This window comes from Nicotiana sylvestris, chromosome 8 (assembly GCF_000393655.2).
Source record: "Nicotiana sylvestris chromosome 8, ASM39365v2, whole genome shotgun sequence".
In the NCBI taxonomy this organism is placed as follows: domain Eukaryota; kingdom Viridiplantae; phylum Streptophyta; class Magnoliopsida; order Solanales; family Solanaceae; genus Nicotiana; species Nicotiana sylvestris.
Window position 1 is genome coordinate 37,197,571 of NC_091064.1, and position 25,412 is coordinate 37,222,982.

At 39.3% G+C, this 25,412-nt stretch overlaps 1 protein-coding gene across 1 annotated transcript; it reads right to left on the reverse strand.

Moving 5' to 3' along the window:
* Positions 1–24,623: 24,623 nt before the first annotated feature.
* LOC104219417 (uncharacterized) lies at positions 24,624–25,192 on the reverse strand. Its single transcript, XM_070153714.1, has 2 exons — positions 25,178–25,192; positions 24,624–25,022 (listed from the first exon to the last, which is right to left on the reverse strand). The coding sequence occupies exons 1-2, from the start codon at positions 25,190–25,192 to the stop codon at positions 24,624–24,626; spliced, it is 414 nt and encodes a 137-aa protein (XP_070009815.1).
* Positions 25,193–25,412: the final 220 nt, after the last annotated feature.

Below are 25,412 nucleotides of genomic sequence, written 5' to 3' on the forward strand. Positions count from 1 at the left end.
TCGAAACTAATTAAAAATAACTCAACTACATCGAACAATGCTAAAGGAACCAATCCCAATCAAAAAAGGTCGAATCTTTAATCAAAAGCGCAAAATCGGCCTAAAAGCCCAACCCGGGCCCGTACCTCGGAACCTGACAAAACTCACAAAATCCGTCATCCCATTCAGTTACGAGTTCATCCATACTAGATTCACTCAAATCCGACTCCAAATCGGTGTTCAAAACTCAAAAATTCATATTATAAAACTTTAAGCCAAAACCTCCAATTTCTTCTTTAAAATTCATCAACTAAAAGCTAAAATCGAAGATAGATTCATGAAATATATCCAAAATCGAGAAGAGAACACATACCCCAATTCATATGCTGAAAAGTGGCTCGAAAAATTGCCTACTTCCGAACTCTCCAAACTCAAAATATGTTAAATGCATAAAACCCTAGTTTTAACACTATTCTACCTCGTTTATATGCCAACAGATATCGAAACTCACTTTTGATACCTCCAACGAATTCCTTGTGAAATTCTTGTCAAGATAGGCTCTTGAATCACTCCATTTGACCTTATATTGAAGGAGGTATGTTGGTTTCAATATTTGGAAATAGTGCAGATTTTAAAATACGCAGCAGTGGCAATTTCGTAATTAATCTGAAAAATCCGACAACTCAATTCTTAGTAAAATGACCATAAAATACTCATACGATGTCTAAATTAGAAGTTTTTTTTCTACGGCTCCGTAATTACGATGCAGATATAATGCTTCAATAAAAGTAGAAATCAGAGCTCATTTGTTCAATATGGTACCATTTACGCTTGAAGAAACGACGTCTGAACATAAGAAAAACGAGCGCAACACAACCCAAACCTATCCGAAACACACCTAAGCCCCTCGGGACCCCTTCTAAACATTCCATAATGTTCCATATCATAATACGAACCTACTCAAGGCCTCAAAACACACATAATAATATCGAAATGACGAAATGCACCTCAAATCAAACATAATGAACTTTCGAACATTCGTCATCCAAAAACTCAAGCCGAAACATATCAAATCAACTCGGAATGAATCCAAATTTTGCACACAAGTCCTAATACATCATAAGAACCTACACGTTCCCCCAAACTACCAAGCGAAATACAAATGCTCAAAACAACCGGTCGGGTCATTACATTTTGCTAGAGGGAGTTTCCTTTTACCTACTTAGGGTGCCTTATATTCTACACTAGAAGAAAGAATGATTACTATAATGATCTTATAAAGAATGTGAAAGCTAAAATGCACTCTTAGAAAGGGAAGTTGCTATTGTTTGGAGGTAAAGCAACACTCATCATTAGAGTGTTGAAAAGCATGCCAGCTCATATGTTATCAGTGTTTGATTCCCCAATAATGTTATTAAAAATTTGTGAAAGATGTTTGAAATATTATTTTGGAGTACAAATGAGGAAGGAAGGAGTAGGCATTGGGCATTCTGGCAAAATTTTTGTCTACCTAAGGATGAGGGTGGATTTGGGTTTAGATCTCTTCATGATGTTTCTAGAGCTTTGCTTGATAAGCTTTGGTGGAGATTCAGAACAACCAAATTATTATGGTCTAACTTCATGTGAAAAAGTACTGCAAGAAAGAGATTCCTACAGTAGTGTAGTTTAGGGCAGGTCTCATGTGTGGAGGCAGATGCTGAATGGAATGAAAGATGTAGAAAATGAGATATTGTGGGAAAATAAAAAGTGGTACAACAAATGTAAGGCCTAAAAATTGGACAGGCTTAGGGGCACTATACCACTTGGTGCCACCTGTGTTTCATATTAATGAGGAACTACAAGAGGTAGCAGAATTGAGGCAAGAAGATAGCTGGAATGAGGAGCTGATTGACCAGACATTTCCTGAAGATATAACTTAACATATTATACAAAAGGTGTAGTTTGAAGGCAGCTCTGATTACTGGGATAAACCTTTATGAAAACCTACTGCTTCAGGTAAGTTTACAGTGAGTAGTCCTGGCACATACTAAGACATAGAGTGCACCCTAATCTTGAATACAAGAATATGTAGATTAAGGGGTTACCATTTAAGATTTCATTCTTAACTTTGGAGGTTATGGAGGGGCAAGCTGGCTACTGATGATTTATGGAGAAGGCAAGGATATATATGTGTGTCTAGGTGTTGGTGTTATCAACATACACAAGAGGAACCCTTTGAGCATTTGTTCTTGATAGGTACAACTGCTACTAGGATTTGGAAGACATTTATGAATGCTGCATGGATCAATGTTCAACTGATACAGGTACATCAAGTTATTAGGGCATGGTGGAATGCTTCATTCCATCCAAAACTGAATCCATAGAAAAAGGACTATCTTATTGTGTAGCTAATGACCTACACCTTCTCATTTTGGAGACAGATTCTGTAGGTATAAAGAAGATTATTGAAGGAGAATGGGATCCTCCATGGTACATTGGGGCTGAAGTTAATTGGATCAAGAAGATGAAGGACCATTTTAATGTGTTTTTTCAACATGTTTTAAGGAAGAGAAACACAGTGGCTAATTATTTAACTAACCTTGTATTTTCTTTTGCAGGTACAGTTCAATTTCATTCATTCTATAAGCTTCCAAGTGCAGGAAGGAGGTTAATCAACCTTCAAAAATCTCAAACTCCTAGCCTTAAGGTTAGGGTTGCAAAAAGAAATGCTCCGAATTGATGTCTCCTTATAAAAGAACAGAGCATGCTTTTTCCATTCGTTGCTGGATTTTTAGTGCGTTTATAGGTGACTTACCAGTGGTATTAGCATGGCTACATGCTCATTCTGGTGGTGGCCTAAAGACACATGAAACATGTAAGCTATGCAGGTATTACACTTCAACACCTGTAAATTCAAATGGCTACACAAAATAAGATCACTGGTCATATTTTGCTTACTAAGTTGTTGTTGTATTCTACATTGTAGGTGCAACAACGGTACATTATTAGAAATTATGGATTACAAATGCAGGATCTTATTTCTTGGTTTGTATCTGCTAGTGGTTGCGGCTGTATATTATTATACCATTGTCCAGTAGTATTAGTATGGTTAAATGCTCAATCAGGAGATGGTGTCACAGTGTATGGTCTGGTAAATGTAGGGAGTATATTGAGTACTATGTTGTTCTCCATACCTCTTGGAGTACAATTATGGCCTCTTTAAGTTGCATTGGTATTGTACTGCTCAGTAAGTGTATCTATTGTGGTATACATAGTTTTCATGCAATGTTTAGGTTAGTTAGCTACTAAATTCTCACATACATGGAGGAATTCAGAAGTGTTGCTTTGTCGAATACTTGGACAGCTTTAGAAGTTGGTGTTGTAGACTGGAGATTCACATTTTCCTTGTCCTTTAGAATTCAAAACTTGGTGCCTAATGAAAGATTTAGAGGTGCTACACTAAGATTTTGCTATTGGCTTGTGGATACCTACAACATCATACATTGGAGATTGTCTCATCTATTCTTTGTAATAGTTAGTATAAACTAACTAGCTAGTAGTAGCTTTTCATCTTTAAGTTTTGGTTTTAGTGTGATGAACCCAAAGGGTCATCTTATATTTTAGAACTAGATTTCGTATTTTGAGGTCTTCAAAATCTCATTTTATTCCTCCTTAATTTGTGTGCGCAGTCCGGACGTGTATCCGGAAAGCTTTTATGTGAAAAATTAATGAAATAATAATTTTTGGCCTAAAAAGTTAATTTTAGTTGAGTTTGGTCAATGTTTTGGGTAAACGGATTGGGACTCGTATTCTGACAGTCCAGGTAGATCCGTAGTAAAATATGGGACCTAGGCGTATGCTCGGAATTGAATTCTGAGGTCCCTAGCTCGAGAAATGAATTTTTGATGAAAATTGTAAGACTGAAATTATAATGGTTTTAAGAATTTGGTTGACTGATCTTGTTGGTACCGGGTCCGTATTTTGGTTCCGGATCCTAGCATAGTTCCGTTATGATATTTATACCTTATCTATGAAGTTTGGTGAGGAACGGGGCTGATTTGACGTGATTCGGACCTTTGGTTGAGAAAATAGAAGTTTCAAAACTTTCTTGAAAATTTCATGCAATTTGATGCTAAAATTGTAGTTCTAGGTGTTTATTGGTGATTTAATCATGCGAGTAAGCTCGTATAATATTTTATGACTTGTGTTCATATTTGGTTTGAAGCCTCGAGGGCTCGGGTGAGTTTTGGATAGGCTACGAAGTGATTTGGACTTAAGAAAATTTACTGGTATGCTTTAGGTTTGTAGATCTCCCATTTGCGAGGTCTGGCTCGCAAATGCGAGCCTCGCATTTGTGAAGAATGTTCGTATTTGCGAAGCAGGGGATGGGACTGGGTAGTTCTCATTTGTGAAGAATAGGTCTGCATTTGCAGAAGTCCATGTTCGCATTTGCGACTGGAACATCGCATTTGTGAAGGCTGTAGGAATGCGAGGGGTTCACAATTACGTTGCCTTTCTCGCATTTGCGAGCTCTGCAAATGCGAAGCTCAGGTCGCAAATGCGATATCTGCAGCTAATAAGTCTTGACTTACACGGGATATTTTATTCATTCTCCCATTTTTCAAAACCTAGAACACAAGAGGCGATTTTCCAAAGACTTTTAGTTCCCCAAATCATAAGTAAGTAAGTGTTAACTAGTTTCTTTCAATATTTTACTTCTTTTTACAAGATTTCATCCTAGAATCTAGGGTTTTCACTGTAGAACTGGGGGGTTTTGGGTAGAACTTAGGAATTTCAAAATTTGTGAATTTAGACCTCAAATTGAGGTCGGATTCCAAAACCAATTGTATATCCGGGCTCGAGGGTGAATGGGTAATTGGATTTTGGTCCAAATTTCGGGTTTTGACCAAGCGAGCCCGAGTCGCTTTTTGTCTTTTTGGAGGAAATATAGTGAAACTTGTAATTATGTATTGGAATTGATTTCTTTAGCGATAATTGATGTTATTAAGTTAATTATGATTAGATACGAGTGGTTCCGAGGTGGAAACTAGAGGAAAAGCGATAATTAAGCAGCCAATGGCTTGTGGATCGAGGTAAGTATTGTGTCTAACTTTGACTTGAGGGATTAGGTATCCCCGACTTAATTGCTATATGAAAATCCATATGTGTGGCATATAGGTGAGGTGACGAGTACCTATGCGCCGCCAAATTATCTGTTTAGCCTGTTCCCTTCCCCGTTCCTAATTTATTGTCTTCCTGTCTTAATTGCTACATGATTATTGGTGCTTCCATATTTAATTACTTCTTGTTAGATGTTATTTTCTTTATTGAAGGTATTAATTATTCCGTAGTTCCATTGTATTACATTATTGGTTTAGGATGGTTTATCGGTGTTTCATGGTATTTTTTGGTTGGTCTCGCTGTGTAGTATTAATTGAGTGAAGTTTCATAATTGTATAGCCTTCTGTTTGCTTTGGTTTGAGGCTTAAATATTGTGGAGGGTTTTGAGCTAAATTGTAAAAATCTTGTTCTTATTGTGTGATTGGTACTGATATGGTGGGATCGGGTTGCACGCCGCAATAGGAGGAATAAGGGTGAAATGTGATTGTATGGTGGGATCGGGTTGGCACCACAACATGAATAATAAGGGTGATTTGTTATTTTACGATGGCATCAGGTTGCGCGCCACAATAGGAGAAATAAGGGTGGATTGATACGGAGTAATAAGGGTGAATGTTCATATTGTTACTGATTATATGTTGGGATCCGGATGCGCGCCGCATCAGTTTGTTGTTTATGTATTCTTCTGATGTGAATTTATTCTGTAGTTTTGAAACTCACTTAAGGATAGGTTATAGCTGAGTTACTGATAAGCTATTTGAGTTCCGTATTCATTTGTGCTGCAAGTCACTATTTCATTTTGTCCCGTACTTCTTTTTGCTTTATTATCTACTGTAGGCAGGTTATATTGTAAATGCCCCGCCATAGCCTCGTCACCACCTCGTCGAGGTTAGACTCGGTACTTACTAGTACATGGGGTCGGTTGTACTAATATTGCACTCTTCACTTTCTGTGCAGATTTTGGAGCTGGTAGTGGCTGATCGAGAGGTCGGTTGCAGATATTTCATCCCGGAGACCCAATGTAGTCTTGCTGGCGTCCACAGACCCTGGCGTCCCCTTATATGTTTTTACATTCCTGTTTTCTTTTCTTTCAAGACAGATGTAATTTCTTTCAGACCAATATTTGTAGTATGTTCGTGGATTGTGACACCAGACTCTGGATGGTAGTAGTAATAGCTTCAGTATTGTGAATTGACAAAGGTTATTTACGTATTTTCGCATTTATTCCTAATTGACTTAGTCCATTAAATTTTAATCTATGAAATATAAAGGAAAAAGGTTAATGGAACTATAACATTGGCATGCCTAGAGAGTGTGGTGTTAGGCGTCATCACAGTTCCGATGATGGGAAATTCAGATCGTGACATTTAGACAATTTATAATTGTAGGACCTTTATTTTTGGATATATATATATATATATATTAACCACTAGGCATCTTATCTAGTGGTATATTTGCTATAAAAGAAAGTTAGGATCCGTCAAGGCGGGTTTGGGAGAAGGCAAATGTGGATAATCTTGTCTCCTCGTAGAAGAGATTGGTTCCAAGATTTTCGAACACAGCTCAACCATAGGAATGTAGAGGCTTTTATGTTTCTCTAAGACTCTCATTTGATTAATTTAATACTCTCTCTATTTCAAAAGACTGTTATTATTTACATTTAGTGTAAGTTTTAAATTTTATCGTTCTTATTTTATTTTTAATAACACTCTTTTAAAGGGATGACAATGTAAGTTCAAGACCATGACACTCAAAGAATTATTTTGGTATTATATGCAATTTTATTTTAAGACTACAAGATTCAAAAAAAATCTTTACATTCTTAAATTTTATGTCCAGTCAAACTAAAACACATAATTAAAATCAAATGGAGGGAGAAGTAAACAAAAAATTTAAAATGAAATTGAATTTGATGAATAAATCCAAGTGGGCATAAGATGATAAGAATATCATTTTTGAGAATTTGGCATTGCATGCCAACTTATGCAATAAATGACATAAAAGAAAACTTATGACTATTGGCGTCCACATTCATCGTTTAATTTCATAAATTGGTATTTCGTAGCCAAACTATATTATTATCTGATAATAAGTTGTAAGCAAAGCACACAGAAAGCTAGCAATTCTTGTGGAGCAGAGACGAGAGAGTATTTGGCGGAGGATTTTTGTTGGTAATTCTAAAATATTATCCATGACACTAAAGTTTATTCCTTCTATGCCATGTTCAAGGAATTAAGAGAATTGGTGTCGGAATCTTTGGATTTTGGAAGAATTTTATTTGCCCCTTTTTTAGTGGAACTGATGTTCCATGAGTACAACTCTTTGATTAAACCTTCTATTAACAAATTCCCCATCAATGTGTATATCACTACATATATCTATGTATATATCGTATTGTATATCATAACGGATATGTGATATACAATTATATACATAATATATAATGTAATATACACCATAAAAATGTATAGGAAGAAGTTGGGCTTGATATACCGTAATATATATGATATAGAATGATATATACATTGGAAAAATATGCCAAAAATAAAACTTTTTGGTGACCTGCTACATTTTGCCGTGTATCGGTGATTGTGAGGAGTACCTATAGATTTTGTTTGTTGAACTAATGTTCCACGTACGAGTGCAACTCTTTCATTAAGCTCTCTATTAATAAGTTCTCCACCAATGTGTATATCACCATTTATATTTATGTATATATGTATCATATTATATATCGTGACATATATCATCAGATATGTTATATATAATGATATACATAATATACAATAAAATATACGAAAAAGGGCCAAAAATACCCCTATTGTATGTTAAATGGTTTATAAAGCCCTCCATCCATCTATCCGTCTGAAAATATATAGGACGTTATTTCTATTTTCAAATTTACCTCCACGACTAACAGAATTCTGACTTGGCTGCTGAGTGTCATGACTGGATTGCTGAGTTGGCATATGAGTGTTCTGACTGGATTGTTGGTCTTGTGCTTTAAAACCTGGAGTAGGGACCATAAAAAATTCTAATTCTATGGACCATGAACCTCGAGTCAGAACACTCAGCAGCCAAGTTAGAATTCTGTTAGTCGTGGGGGTAAATTTGAAAATAGAAATAACGTCCTATATATTTTCAGACAGATAGATGGATGGGGGGCTTTTATAAACCATTTACCATACGATAGAAAAGTTGGGCTTGATAATGTACAACGTGATATACATCCGAAAAATTGTCACGACCCGAATTTACCACCTTCGGGACCGTGATGGCGCCTAATATTATACTCGCTAGGCAAGCCAACATTACAGAATATTACACCTTTTTCCTTTATCTTTTTTTTTATAATTAAAATTTAACAAACCTAAGTTAGCGGAAATAAAAGCGGAAGTACATAATTTAACTAATTATTCAAGAACTATTAACGAAAGCCAAAATAAATACTACCCAGAAACTGGTGTCACAACTCACGAATAGTCTATGAATACTACAAGTAATTGTCTTTGAAAGAAAATATATCTGTCTCGGAGAAAGTACAGAAATGAAGTAAGGATAGGAGGGGACGCCAGGGCCTGCGAACGCCTGCAGGACTACCTTGGGTCTCCTGAATGCAGTAACTACAACTAACCTCTCGATCAGCCACTAGCTCCGAAATCTGCATAGGAAGTGCAGAGTGCAGTATCAGTACAATCGACCCCATGTACTGATAAGTGCCGAGCCTAACCTCGACGAAGTAGTGACGAGGCTACGGCGGGGCATAACAACATATAACCTGTAACAGTTTATACTAAGACAGAAAGGAAATACAGAATGGAATATAACAAAAAATCACATTATGTAAGTACGAAACTCAGTTGTTCTACCAATACCCAGCTATAACCAATCCTTAAGGGAGTTTCATTACAACAATTGAACCTCAACAGAAGATGAATACGTAAACAACAAATGATGCAGCGCGTATCCCGATCCTGCCATGTAATCAATAACAATACAAATATTCACCCTTATTAATCCTTGTTGCGGTGTGCAACCCGATCCCACAAGTCCACCCTTATTACTCCTCAATATATATCATCCTTATTCCTCCAGTTGCGGCGTGCAATCCGATCCCACTTGTCCACCCTTATTACTCCTTATTGCGGCGCGCAACCCGATCCTACCAGACAATCACATTCACCCTTATTCCTCCTGTTGTAGCGTGCAACCCAATCCCAATATATCTCAACACGACTCACAAAATAAAGACAAGTGTTTCACAAGTGTCACGACCTTAAAAAACTGACCGGTCGTGATGGAGCTTATCGTGAAACTAGGCCAGCTGACACAAACCCCGACACCAACCAGAAATGCATAATAAGTCATTTAAAATCATTAATTAGCTAAAATCTCATAGTATAAAGTAGAATAAAAATGGGCGGAAACAAAACACAGCCCGACATCGGGTGGTCACCACTTATGAGAAACTACAACTCGTCTAGGAATATGAAAAGGACAACATAGTCTGTAAACAAAAGCTAAAACAAAGCTGAATAAGATAGGAAGGAGAAGCACTGGGCTGCGAACACCAAACAGCTGCCTAGTCGACTTCCGAGACCTGCTGGAAAGCTGATCAACACTCGCTATCGCGATCCCAGACTCTTGGATCTGCACACAGGGTGCAGGGAGTAATGTGAGTATACCAACTCAGTAAGTATTAAAAGTAAAGGCAGCTGAGCAGTAAGAAAACACGTAAACCATAGCATAACGCTACAACAAAACATTATAAGTCCAGAACAATGCATTAAAGCAGTAAAACTCGTAAAGACATCTCAGTTTAGTAAAACCATTTTAAAACATATTTCAATTGTTTCAAACGAGTGATGAAAACAGTGAGAAAAAGGATAGAAACGTAAATAGCCCCTCGGGCAAAACATATACAACAACTGCCCTTCGGGCAAAACATCAACAGAACCAGCCCCTCGGACTATCTCACAATTACTCGTATCAGCCCCTTGGGCAATAACATGAAACAACAATAGCCCCTTGGGAAATATCACATCTCACATTGGGTACCCGCACTTACTGGTGGCGTTCAGACTCCGGAGGGGCTCCTACAGCCCAAGCTCTATAATAAGACATCTCGTGGCATAATCAAAACTGACCCTCTGCCTCAAAATCATGAATCGGTACAACATGCTGCGACGCGTAGCCCGATCCCATAATATCCTCACAATACAGTCCATCGGCCTCAATCAGTCAGAAATCTCTCAAGCCACTCAGGCAACAATAAAACATGATGCTCAACCCAAAATATCATTTATAATATCAAAACAGAGTAAATATGGCTCAGTTATGAAAATAGTAGAATACATCATGACTGAGTACAAATATGAAATCAAAACAATGAGGAATAGTAATAAAAATCCCCTACGGGTCCAAAACAGTTGGCACGAGGCCCAAATATGGCATTCAGTCCAAAATATGGTAATAATTTCAAAAACACAATGACATCAAACATGTTTTAATCAAATACATGACTTAACAGTCGTACAAGCCGAACCAAGTCGTTATCCCCAACGTTACACGACCCCCACGCTCGTCATCTAGCGTGTGAGTCACCTCAAAGTAGCAAAACAATGTGAAATTCGGGGTTTCATACCCTCAGGACAATATTTACAATCATTACTTACCTCAATCCGGTCCAAACTCTAGCCTGCGATGCCTTTGCCTCTCGACTCTGCCTCTTAATGCTCCTAATCTAACCAAAATCAGATTCATACCATCAGAAATCCCGAAATTGGTCAAACCCGACCCACGACCCACATCTCGAATTTCGATAAAAATCGCAAAACTAAAAACCTTACACTCTTACGAGTTCATACATACCAAATACATCAAAATTTAACCACAAACGACCCCTCAAATCCCTAAATCAAGGTCTCCAATTCCAAGCCCTAGCCCTTCTATTTTAACCCTTAATTTCCATAAATTTCAAGCCTAGTCAGTGAAATAACACCATAGAAACGAGTTTTAGTTCCAAGAATCTTACCTCCACGAAGTTCCCTTGAATTCCCTCTTCAAAATCTCCCAAAAGCTCCAATACCAGATAAAAATGGTGGAAACAACTCAAATTTCGCGAAGGCCATTATTTATATGTTCTGCCTTAGTAATACCACATCTGCGGTCAAAACTCTCGCACCTGCGGAAATCACTTATCCACCCCAAACTCGCACTTGCGCTCAACCACCCACACCTGCGCTATCGCAGGTGCGCCCAAATCTCCGCATCTGCGGCTCCAGTCCTTTCCCACTTTGGCCGCATCTGTGACGCTTTTTCTACTTCTGGGAGCCCGCACCTGCGGTCCCCAATCCGCTAGTGCAGTTATGACATGAACTTCAGCAGCTGAAACATGCTCAAACTCAACTCTAATCTTTCCGACAACCTCCCGAAATCATCTCGAGGCCCCTGGACCTCAACCAAAAGTACAAACAAATCACATAACACTATTCAAACTTGTTCCAACCCTCGAAACACTCCAAACAATGTCGGAACACCAAATCACCCTCGGATTCAAGCCTATGAATTTTCAAAACTTCCACATTCCGCTTTCATTCAAAAAGTCTATCAAACCTCGTCCGAATAACCTGAAATTTTGCACACACATCACAAATGACACAATGAACCTACTCCAATTTTCGGAATTCCATTCCGACCCCTATATCAAAATCTCCTCTACCAACCGAAAAATGCCAAAATTCCAATTTTGCCAATTCAAGCATAAATCTACTCCGGACCTCCAAAAAATATTTCAATCATGCTCCTAAGTACTGAATAACCTTTTGAAGTTATCCGAATTATAAAAACCAAATTACGAGATCGTTTATTCATAAGTCAACTTCCAGTTGACTTTTCCAACTAAAAGGCCAACTTAAGAGACTAAGTGTCTCATTTCTCTACAAAACCACTCCGAAACCAAACTAACCAACACGATGCGATGAAATACAGCTGAATAACATATAAAGAAGCAGAATTAGGGGAAACGAAGTGGTAACTCATGAAACGACTGGCCGGGTCATTACATCCTCCCCCTCTTAAACAAATGTTCGTCCTCGAACAAGTCAAGAAACATACCTGAAGCCTCAAACAGGTGAGGATATCTACTCCGCATCTCCCGTTTGGTCTCCCAAGTAGCCTCCTCCATGGGCCGACCTCTCCACTGTACTTTCACTGAAGCTATATCTTTTGATCTCAACTTTCAAACCTGCCGCTCCAAAATAGCTACTGGCTCCACATCATAAGTCAAATCATCATCTAAATGGACTGTGCTGAAATCCAAAACATGAGACGGATCACCAATATACTTTCGGAGCATAGAAACATGAAATACCGGATGCACACCTGATAAGCTGGGTGGCAAAGCAAGCTCATAAGCCACCTCCCCAATCCTACGAAACACCTCAAAAGGCCCAATGAACCTTGGACTCAATTTACCCTTCTTCCCAAATGTCATAACAACCTTCAAGGATGAAACCTTCAACAGAACCTTCTCCCCAACCATGTAGGACACATCACGAACCTTCTTGTCAGCATAACTCTTTTGTCTCGACTGCGTTGTATGAAGCTGCTCCTAAATCACCTTCACCTTGTCTAAAGCATCCTGCACCAAGTCTGTACACAATAGTCTAGCCTCACCCGACTCAAACCAACCAACTGGAGATCTACACCGTCTCCCATACAAAGCCTCATATGGAGTCATCTGAATACTCGATTGATAACTATTGTTATAAGCAAACTCCGCGAGCGGTAGAAACTGATCCCATGACTCTCCAAAATCAATGACACAAGCGCGCAACATGTCCTCCAATATCTGAATAGTGCGCTCGGATTGTCCGTCTATCTAAGGGTGAAAAGTTGTGCTCAACTCAACCTGAGTACCCAACTCTCTCTGCACGGCTCTCCAAAACTGTGAAGTAAACTGAGTACCTCTGTTTGAAATGATGGAAACTGGGGTACCATGCAAATGAACAATCTCTCAGATATAGATCTCTGCCAACCGCTCTGAAAAATAGATAGTACACACATGAATGAAGTGGGCAGGCTTGGTCAGCCGATCCACAATCACCCAAATAGCATCGAACTTCTTCAAAGTCCGTGGGAGTCCAACTACAAAATCCATGGTGATCCGCTCCCACTTCCACTCTGGAATATCCATCTGCTGAAGCAAGCCACCCGGTCTCTGATGCTCATATTTCACCTGCTGACAATTGAGACACCGAGCTACAAATCCTACAATGTCCTTCTTCATTCCCCTCCACCAATAGTGCTACCTCAAATTGTGATACATCTTTGCGGCACCTGGATGGATGGAATATCGCAAACTATAGGCCTCCTTCAGAATCAACTCCCGAAGCCTATCTACATTGGGCACGCATATCCGACCCTACATCCTCAATACCCCATCATCACCAATAGTCACATCTCGGGCATCGTTTTGTTGAACTCTGTCCATAAGGACAAGCAAATGAGGATCATCATACTGGCGCTCTCTGATACGATTAAATAAGGAAGATCGAGAAATCACACAAGCCAATACCCGACTGGGCTCTGAAATATCCAACTTATGAACCGATTGGCCAAGGCATGAACATCAACTGCAAGAGGTCTCTCCTCAACAGGAATATACAGCAAACTCCCCATACTCACCGCCTTCCTACTCAAAGCATCGGCCACTACGTTGGCTTTCCCAGGGTAGTACAAGATAGTAATATCATAGTCCTTTAGCAGTTCCAACCATCTCCGTTGCCTCAAATTGAGATCCTTCTGCTTGAACAAGTGCTGGAGGGTATGATGATCAGTAAACACCTCACAGGACACACCATACAAATAATGCCTCCAAATCTTCAACGCGTGATCAATGGCAACCAACTCAAAATCATGAACAGGGTAGAGCTTCTCATGGGTCTTCAACTAACGAGAAGCATAAGCAATAACTCTACCGTCCTGCATCAACACACACCAACACCCACTCTCGAAGAATCACAATACACTGTATATGAACCTGAAGTTAATGGAAAAACTAACACTGGAGCTGTGGTTAAGGCAGTCTTGAGCTTATGAAAGATCTCCTCACACTCATCCAGCCACCTGAATGGAGCACTCTTTTGAGTCAATTTGGTCAAGGGTGATGCTATAGATGAAAATCCCTAAACAAACCGATGGTAATAACCCACCAATCCAAGAAAGCTGCAAATCTCTATGGCTGAGGACAGTTTGGGCTAACTCTAAACCGCCTCTATCTTCTTCGGATCAACCTGAATACACTCAATGGACACCACGTGCCCCAAGAAAGCCACTGAACTAAGCCAAAACTCACATTTGGAGAAATCTGGATAGAGCTTTTTCTCCCTCAATCTCTGCAACACAACCCTCAAATACTCCGCATGCTCTTCCTGACTACGCGAGTACACCAAAATATCAACAACGAAAACAATCACAAACAAGTCGAGACAAGGCCGAAACATGTTGTTTCATCAAATGCATGAACGCTGCTGGGGCATTAGTCAACCCAAAAGACATCACAAGGAACTCATAATGACCATAGCGGGTCCTGAAGGTTGTCTTAAGAATATTCGAGTCCCTGATCTTCAGCTGGTGATACCCTGAACGAAGATCAATCTTGGAAAACACTCTCGCTCCCTGAAGCTGGTCAAATAAATTATCGATACGTGGCAAAGGATACTTGTTCTTGATTGTTACTTTGTTCAACTGTCTATAATTAATGCACATCCTCATCGTGACATCCTTCTTCTTTACAAATAGAATAGGCGTACCCCAAGGCGACACACTAGGCCGAATAAACCCCTTATCGAGGAGTTCCTGAAGCTACTCCTTCAACTCTGTTGGTGTTATACGATACGATGGGATAGAAATGGGCTGAGTGCCCGACACCAGATCAATACCAATATCAATATCCCTATCCGGTAGCATGCCCGATAGGTCTGCAGGAAACACATCGGAAAAATCCCTCACTATAGAAAAAGAATCAATACTAGGAGTCTCCGCACTGACATCCCTCACAAAAGCTAAGTATGAAAGACAACCTTTCCCAACCATCCGCTAGGCCTTCAAGAACGAAATCACCCTACTGGGGACAAAATCAGTCAAACCTCGCCACTTAATCCGTGCCACACCCGACATAGCTAGTGTCATTGCCTTACCATGACAGTCCAATATAGCATGAAAAAAAGATAGCCAATCCATGCCTAATATCACATCGAAGTCCACCATACAAAGCAACAATATGTCCACTCAGGTCTCCAGACCCCCAATAATCACCACACACAATCGGTACATACGATCCATAATAATAGTATTGCCCACTGGAGTAGATACACGAACAGGTGAAACAAGAGACTCACGAGGCGTATACAAGTAACGAGTAAAATATGATGACACATATGAAAAAGTGGAACCGGGATCAAATAACACAGAGGCATCTCTATGGCAGACTGAGACAATACCTGTAATCACAGCATCTGAAGAAATAGCATCGAGTCAAGCTGGGAGTGCATAGAAACATGCCTGACCACCACCTGATCGACCCCCTCTAGGGCGACCCCTAGCTGATTGTCCTCCATTCCTAGCTGGCTGGCTGGTGGGTGGTGAAGTAACTGGTGCCAAAGTCGATGGCTGACTCCTCTATTGAGATAAACCCCCAAGACAGCGAGGACACTGCCTCCACATGTGACCCAACTCTCCACACTCATAACACCTCCCTGGTGCTGGAGACGGGGACTGAAGGGAACCCCTAGCACCGGGGTGACTAGTAAAAGAACCTAGCATAGAAGAGCCCTGAACTGATGGAGCACGGGACGAACTTTGGGCTAGAAGGGCACTGAGTGATGAATGGCCCTAATGAGAACTGTGAGAACCATGACCCGATTATGCCCCATGATAACCTGCACAAGCTGACTGAGCATTCCTGAATGGACGGCTTTTGCCGTGAAACTGACCCCCATGAGGAGTACCACTAAATCCATCCTGACCACGAGGCCTCTTAGCCTCTCTCTCGATCCTCTCCTGACCACGAACCATCTTAATCTGTCGAGTTATGTCAACAACCTCATCAAAGGTAGCACCAAATACTCTCTCTCTGGTAATAAACAACTGAAGCTGAAAATTGAGGCCATGTATAAACCTCCTGATCCTCTCTCGATCTGTGGGAACCAACCAGACCGCATGATAAGCTAACTCAGAGAACCGCATCTCATACTGTGTAACAGATCTGTTACCCTGCCGGAGCTGCTCGAACTGCCTGCACAGCTACTCTTGGGGAGACTCAAGTACAAATTTCTCCAGAAAGAGAACAGAGAACTGCTGCCAAGAAAGGGGCACTGTGTCAACCGGCCTACGCCTCTTGTACGCTTCCCACCAACTGAGTGCAGCCCCAGAGAATTGAAAAGTAGTGAATGCGACCCCACTAGTCTCCAGAATACCTGCGGTCTGAAGCACCCTCTAACACTTATCCAAGAAACCTTGGGCATCCTCGCCTTCTACACCTTTGAAAGTCGGAGGCTGAAGTCTACCAAACCTCTCCAACCTGCGCTGCTCCTCCTTTGGCATAACGGGAGCTACATAGTCTTGAGCAGCTGCAACCAGCTGGGTTGGAGGTGCCCCCGGTGTTTGAAGTCCCTGCACGACCTGCTCAAGTGTTCGAGCAGCGGGAGTTTGAGTGCCTCTCCCAACTTGAGAAGTAGCTGCGGCTGTAGTAACTGAGACCGCCTGTGCTAGGCTAGTGCACACCGATAGAATCTGGGTCAGGGCCTCCTGAAGGCTTGGAATCACAATAGGCATAGCCGGTGCCTAAGCTGGTGCTGCTGGAGCATCCACAACTAGGATCTGATCATGAATTGCGCAGCTGGTGGATCTACAGGTACTACCCTAGCTACTATGTGGGCTGCACCCCTACCCCTACCACGACCTCGACCGCATCCTCAGCCTCTGGTGGCCCTACTTGGTGGTAATGGTGGTCATCCATCCTTACTAGTAGCATGTGTCCTCACCATCTGTGATAGATTAGAATAACAGAAGTTTAGTACTAGGATCAATAGATTCGCATGACAAAAATTAAAGAATATGAATTTATTCTAAAGGTTCTACAGCCTCCCGAGGATAAATACAGACATCTCTGTACTGATCCGTGAGACTCTACTAAACCCGTTCATGACTTGTGAGACCTATGTAACCTAGTCTCTAATACCAATTTGTCACGTCCCTAAAATTGATCGGTCGTGATGGCGCCTATCGTGAAACTAGGCCAGCAGACACAAACCCCAATACCAATAAGAAATGCATAATACATCATTTAAAATCATTAATTAGCTGAAATCCCATGGTATAAGGTAGAATAAAACAGTGCAAAAACAAAACACAACACGACATCGGGGTGTCACCGGTCATGAGCAACTACAACTCGTCTAGGAATAAGAAAAGGACAACATAGTCTGAAAACAAAAGCTAAAACAAAGTTGAATAAGATAGGAAAGAGAAGCATTGGGCTGCGAACGCCAAACAGCTACCTAGTCGACTCCGGAGACCTGCTGGAAAGTTGATCAACACTCGCTATCGCGACCCGAGACTCCTGGATCTGCACGCAGGGTGTAGGGAGTAATGTGAGTATGCCAACTCAGTAAGTAATAAAAGTAAAGGCAGCTGAGCTGTCAGAAAACACGTAAACCACAACATAACACTACAGCAAAATAGTATAAGTCCAGAACAATGCAGTAAAGCAGTAAAACTCGTAAAGACATCTCAGTTCAGTAAAACCTTTTTAAAACATCTTTCAATAGTTTCAAACGAGTAATGAAAACAGTGAGAAAAAGGATAGAAATGTAAACAGCCCCTCGGGCAAAACATATACAAAAACTGCCCTTCGGGCAAAACATCAACAGAACCAGCCCCTCGGGCTACCTCACAATCACTCGTATCAGCCCTCAGTCAATAACATGAAACAACAATAGCCCCTCGGGCAATATCATATCTCACACTGGGTAACTACGCTCACTGGGGGTGTTCAGACTCTGGAGGGGCTCCTACAGCCCAAGATCTATAACAAGCCATCTCATGGCATAATCAAAACTGGCCCTCATCTTCATAACAAGCCATTTCGTTGCATAACAAATCAGGCCCTCAACATCAAAATCATGAATCGGTATAACCTGCTGCGCCGCGAAGCCCGATCCCATAATATTCTCACAACGCAAGCCCTTGACCTCACTTAGCCATAAATCTCTCAAGCCACTCAGGCAACAGTAAAACATGATGCTCGGCCCAAAATATCATTTAAAATATCAAAACGAAGTAAATATGGCTGAGTTATAAAAACAGTAGAATACAACATGACTGAATACAAATATGAAATCAAAACAGTGAGGAATAGTAGTAAAAATCCCCTAAGGGTCCAAAACAGTTGGCACAAAATCTAGCCCGTGGTGCCTTTGCCTCTCGATTCGGCCTCCGAATGCTTTAAATCTAACCAAAATCAGATCCATACCCTCAAAACATGCTAAGGGAACAAAGACCACTCGAAAATAATTAATTTACATCAAAAATCCTGAAATTGGTCAAACCCAACCCCCGCGCCCACGTCTCGGATTCCGATAAAAATCACAAAACTAAAATCTTTACACTCTCATGAGTTCATACATACCAAATACATCAAAATCCAACCACAAACGACCCCTCAAATCCCTAAATCAAGGTCTCCAATTCCCAGCCCTAGCTCTCCAATTTTAACCCTTAATTTCCATAAATTTCAAGCCTAATAAGTGAAATAACACCATAGAAACGAATTTTAGTTCCAAGAATCTTACCTCCACAAAGTTCCCTTGAATTCCCTCTTCAAAATCTCCCCAAAAGCTCCAATTCCAGATATAAATGGTGGAAACAACTCAAATTACGTGAAGGCCATTATTTATATGTTCTACCTATTAATACTGCATCTACGGTCAAAACTCTCGCACCTGTCGAAATCACTTATCCGCCCCAAACTCACACCTACGCTCAACCACCCGCACCTGCGCTATCCCAGGTGCGCCCAAAACTCCGCATCTGCAACTCCAGTCCTTTCCCACTTTCGCCGCATCTGTGATGCATTTTCCGCTTCTGCGAGCCCGTACATGCAGTCCCCAATCCGCAGGTGCGGTTATGACAGGAACTTCAGTAGCTGAAACATGCTCAAACTCAACTCCAATCTTTCCGACAACCTCCCGAAATTATCCCGAGGCTACCGGGACCTCAACAAAAAGTACGAACAAGTTACATAATATTATTCAAACTTGTTCCAACTCTCGAAACACTCTAAACAATGTCGGAACACCAAATCACCCTCGGATTCAAGCCAATGAATTTCGAAAACATCCAAATTTCGCTTTCGATCAAAAAGTCAATTAAACCTTGTCTGAATGACCTGAAATTTTGCACACACGTCACAAATGACACAACGGACCTACTCCAACTTCCGGAATTCCATTCCGGCCCCTATATTAAAATCTCCGCTACTAACTAAAAAATGCCAAAATTTCAATTTCGCCAATTCAAGCATAAATCTACTCCGAACCTCCAAAATACATTCCGACCAAACTTCTATGTCCCAAATCACCTTCCGAAGCTATCCGAATCATAAAAACCAGATTTTGTGATTGTTTACTCACAAGTCAACTTCCGGTTGAATTTTTCAACTAAAAGGCCAACTTAAGAGACTAAGTGTCTCATTTCTCTAAAAAAATCACTCCGAACCCAAACTAACCAACACGATACGATGAAATATAACTGAACAACATATAAAAAAGCAGAAATGGGAGAAACTGAGAGGTAACTCATAAAACGGCCCGCCGGGTCGTTACAACAAGTTAACTCAAATCCTCCACAACACTTATACCTCAAATCAACACAATGGAATATCAGTACAATTATGAAACTTCGCCAGTTAAAACTACACACCGAGACCAACCAACGTATACCATAAAGTATCAATAAACCAATATAAACCAATAGTGTGATATAATGGAATAATGGAACAATTAACAACACCAACAGAGACGCAATATTTAACAAGAAGCAATTAGATGTGGAAACATCAATAAGCAAGTAGCAAGTATGACAGGAGAGCAATATATAGGGAAACGGGGCAAGGGAACATGCTAAACAAGTAATTTGGCGACATATAGGTGCTCATCACCACACCTATACGCCACACACATGGTATTTCACATAGCAAGCAAGTCGGGGATCCCTAATCCCTCAAGTCAAGGCTAGACCAAATACTTACCTCAAGCCAACGGGTATTTCAAAGCTCAGTCACCTTTTTACCTCTCGATTCCACCACCAATTCACTTGTATCTAGTCTTAATTAGCTTAATAACATCAATAAATGCTAAAGAAATCAATTCCAATGCATAATTATAGGTTTTCTAACATTTTTTGTAAAATGTCAAAACCCGACCCCGATCCCGCTTGGTCCAAACTCGAAATTCGGATGAAAACCCGATTACCCATTCACCCCCGAGCCCGAATATACAATTGGTTTTGGAATCCGACCTCAATTTGAGGTTTAAATCCCCAAACTTTGAAATTGCTAAATTCTACCCAAAAATACCCAATTCCACCATGAAAAACCCTAGAGTCTAGGATGAAATCTTATAAAAAGATGAAATAGATTGAAAGAAATAAGTTAAGAATAAATGAAAAATCCCATCTAAAAATTGTTTTGAACAGTCGCAGTTATCTCATTTGCAATCACAGGTTCGCAAATGCGAACTCGCAAATGCGGCCTTTACTTCGAAAATGCAAAGCTTGGCCTGGCCTGCTGGCATCGCAAATGCGAACAAGTGTTCGCAAATGCGGCCACTGTTCCAGTCTCAATTGCGACAACGAGCTTCGCAAATGCGAAGGTCCCCTTCCCAGCCTCCTGATCGCAAATGCGAAATACCTTCGCAAATGTGATGCTCGCATTTGCGAGCCAGACTTTGCAAATGCGAAGTCTACAAACATGCAACATACCAAAAAAATTTTCTTAAGTCCAAAATCATTCCGTAGCCTATCCAAAACTCACCCGAGCCCTTGGGGCTCCAAACCAAACATGCACACAAGTCATAAAACATCATAGAACTTGTTCGCGTGATGAAATTGCCAAAATAACATCTAGAACTATGAATTCACCACCAAATCTCATGAAATTTTCAAGTTAGTTTCAAAATTTCTATTTTCCCAACCAATAGTCCAAATTATATCAAATCACTTCCGTTTTTCACCAAATTTCACAAATAAGGTCTAAATATCATAACAGACATGTATTGGGCTACGAAACCAAAATATAGGCCCGATACCAATAAGATCAAATCTTTTAAATAATTATATTTTCAATCTTATCAATTTCTTTCAAAAATTCATTTCTCAGGCTAGGGACATCGGAATTCAATTTCGGGCATACGCCCTGGTTCCACATTATTCTATGGACCCTCCGAGACCGTCGGAACATGGGTCCGGGTTCGTTTACCCAAAACGTTGACCGAAGTCAACAAAAATCATCTTTTTAAGCCAAAAATCATCATTTCTTAAAAAAATTCACATGAGGGCTTTCCGGATACACGCCCTGACTACGCATGCAAATCGAGGAGAGATAAAAGGATATTTTTAAGGCCTCGGAACACGAATTCGACTTCTAAAGCAAGAGATGACCTTTTGGGTCTTCACAAAAATATGTCAAAAACATACCAAAAATTTTCCTTAAGTCCAAAATCATTCTGTAGCCTATCCAAAACTCACCCGAGCCCTTGAGGCTCCAAACCAAACATGTACACAAGTCATAAGACATCATAGAACTTGTTCGCGTGATCAAATCGCCAAAATAACATCTAGAACTATGAATTCAATACCAAAACTCATGAAAGTTTCAAGTTAGTTTCAAAATTTCTATTTCCCAATCAAAAGTCCAAATTATATCAAATCGCTTCCGTTTTTCACCAAATTTCACAGATAAGGTCTAAATATCATAACGGACCTGTACCGGGCTACGTAAACAAAATATAGGCCCGATACCAATAAGATCAAATCTTTTAAATAATTACATTTTCAGTCTTATCAATTTCTTTCAAAAATGCATTTCTCGAGCTAGGGACCTCGGAATTCAATTTCGGGCATACACCCAGGTCCCACATTATTCTACGAACCCTCCGGGACTATCGGAACATGGGTCCGGGTCCGTTTACCCAAAACGTTGATCGAATTCAACAAAAATCATCTTTTTAAGCCAAAAATCATAATTCTTAAAAACAAATTCACATAAGGGCTTTCCGGATACACGTCCCGACTGTGCATGTAAATTGAAGATAGATAAAAGGATGTTTTAAGGCCTCGGAACACAAATTCGACTTCTAAAACAAGAGATGACCTTTTGGGTCATCACAAAAATATGTCAAAATGGATACTTTTTGGTGACATGCTATTTTTTTGTAGTGAGTAGGTGGCTGAGGACTACCTATAAAATATTATGGAAATTTTACACCTTATAGAAAAGCTTAGTACCCTATTTATTTTAAATAAATACCATTTTAAAATATTACATCCAATAGATACCTTTTATCCTTTATAGCAAAATATCTAATTATAGTTACATCCTATATTTAAGGCACCATATATGCTAAATAATATTTTTCTCTCTCCTTTTTTGAATTTTCTTTCACTTAATCACCGTAAAATATATATAAAATCGAACCATGTTCTCTCTCTCTCTCTCTCTCTCTCTCTCTCTCTCTCTCTCTTTTGCATACACTTTACTCTCTTCTCCCACAAACCCATGATTCAGACTTCTTCTCCCACCCAAATTCCCTAGGTTTCCTCCATTATCACTCCCCAGTTATTTTTCTCTCTAAAATTACGGTTTTATTCCTGATACAAGTTCTTGGGGTAAGTATTAAGCTTCTTAGATTTTGATACAATTATTTAGTTTCTTCGATTTTGGTACAGATTGTTTTTGCTTCTTAACCAATAACCATTGTTATTATTTACTCATCAGAAAGATTTCAATTTTCTCTCCAATGTCGGATTCAACGTCACACAAGATGGTAACAAGAGGTATACCCACCAAAATTCTCAATTTTGATGGGACCTCTTTCTCGTTGCGGGTGAGAGAATTTTTGGGGTCATCGGCTACAGATCTGTGTGTGTATATGATTTTTTGGTCTTCTTCTATGATTTTTACTGAAGTGGGGGAATTCAAAAATATATAAAAAAGGGTTGCTGGAGTTCTAGATTATTCATGTGATTTTATAATTATGATGATGTATTCGTATGTATTAAGTTGTATTCATAAGCATTAAAACAATCCAGAACTCATTTGCATATTTACTATGTCATTAACTGAGTTGTGCTTACTTGAATATTATATGTTGTATTTAAATGTATTTAGATGTATTCTAATTTACATTCATTGTATTTTCGTACTTGTTACAGTTTTCCTTGCTTGTTATATGTATATATTAACTGTTTTGTACTAAATGGTATTAATATGTATTTCAATATTTAACTGTATCTTATTGTATTTATATGTATTCATACACTTAATGAGTTTATATATTGATGATGAATATGAAACTTTTTTACAATTCTTGTTTGTATGCAGGAAATTAAACTGTTTGTGAAATACCCGCCAAGATTATCACCGCATATTTGTTCATATACAAACACAAACATAGTATCCGATCTCAAAGAAAAGCTTACTCCAGAACAGTATAAACTATTAAGTTCTACTTTTAGGGATTGTGGGGTGCATGTCGCGGCATACGCAGAGTTTCTTAGCACAGTTGGGCTAGTTCCACAAGTAAAATTTGATGTCAATTTACTCCGCCAAAGATATGGTACACTCCTTTGGGACTATACTATGCAGAAGATAGACGTTGATGCCATAAGCGAGAGTGAAGCACCTTCAAAGATTCTTAGGCACATCACCGATTAGTATATATGCAACATGTTGTATTGATATGTATTCAACTTATTGTATCAGTCAGTATTCAACAGTATTTATCTATATTCATTAAGTTGTATTTATATGTATTCACCAGGTTATGTTCACATATTTTCAGCAGGTGTTTTTAGACCTTCATATTTATATGATATGTTGTATTGATATGTATTCAGCTGTATTTTGAATACGCCTTTTATATATAAATGATTGTAATAACAAATTGTCATAAATTGTATTCAAGTGTATTTGAATACATGTATTTAACATTCATAAATCATATTAACTCTCTGATGTACTATATGTATTCCAAAAAGAATCATCAGTTCAATATATTCAATGTTTGTATTCATCTATATTCATATATAATGAAGATACAATGGTCGTATTAGTTACGTATTTAGATTTAATACACCAACTAAGTATATCTAAAATATATTCGAAATGACACCGGAATGTATAACAAATTGATTTTCATTAATACAAGTCAGATTGTGAACTAATTTCAACTTGGAGCATTTCTACAAGTACGCTTATTATGTCATTCTTGTCCACATATGCTACACGAATGTTGATTTTTCTTCTGCAACAATTCAATGAAGGGCTTATCACGCTTCTTCTTTGGTCTTCCAGGAGGTCTTTTCCATTTGGGTGGTAATACAACTTCATCTGCTACATATGCTGGTATATTCCATTCTTTCTGGTCCGGCAAAGGATACACAAGCACTTCATATGTCATTACAACAGACTTTGGTTTGTAATAATCAGAGCAATAACCTTCTGGCATTAGAAACTTGCTCTTCAGGACAGCCCAAGCGTGTGGGCACGGTAATTCGTCGATTTGGAACCGCCCACAACTGCCTTTTTTCTCTAAAAGGCATACTATGTAATACCTTCCTTCATCGTTCACCGTATGCAAATATTTAGTCGATGACACCACCTACATTTAAAAAAACAAATCATACATATATATAAGAATAGACGTATTAAATATGATTTTCATATGTAGTATTATAATTTTATTTAGTTTTAAGAATCATAATATATTTTGTATTAAAATACAACTATAGTAGATACAACTATATTTGTACATACAGAATTCAAAGACATACATGTAAATACATTGAATATATTAGAATACACACTACGTGAATGCTGGCAAAATATTAGAGTAGTCTTGACTGAATATAGGATACAACTTCCATTGCTACCTTGAAATATATATAGTTAAATACCTTGTACAATGGATATTGTATTCATGAATGCTATTGTATTCATGAATACAGTAGCAAAAATAGGCGTGAACCAGGGAAGTCCAGCTGATCAGTTG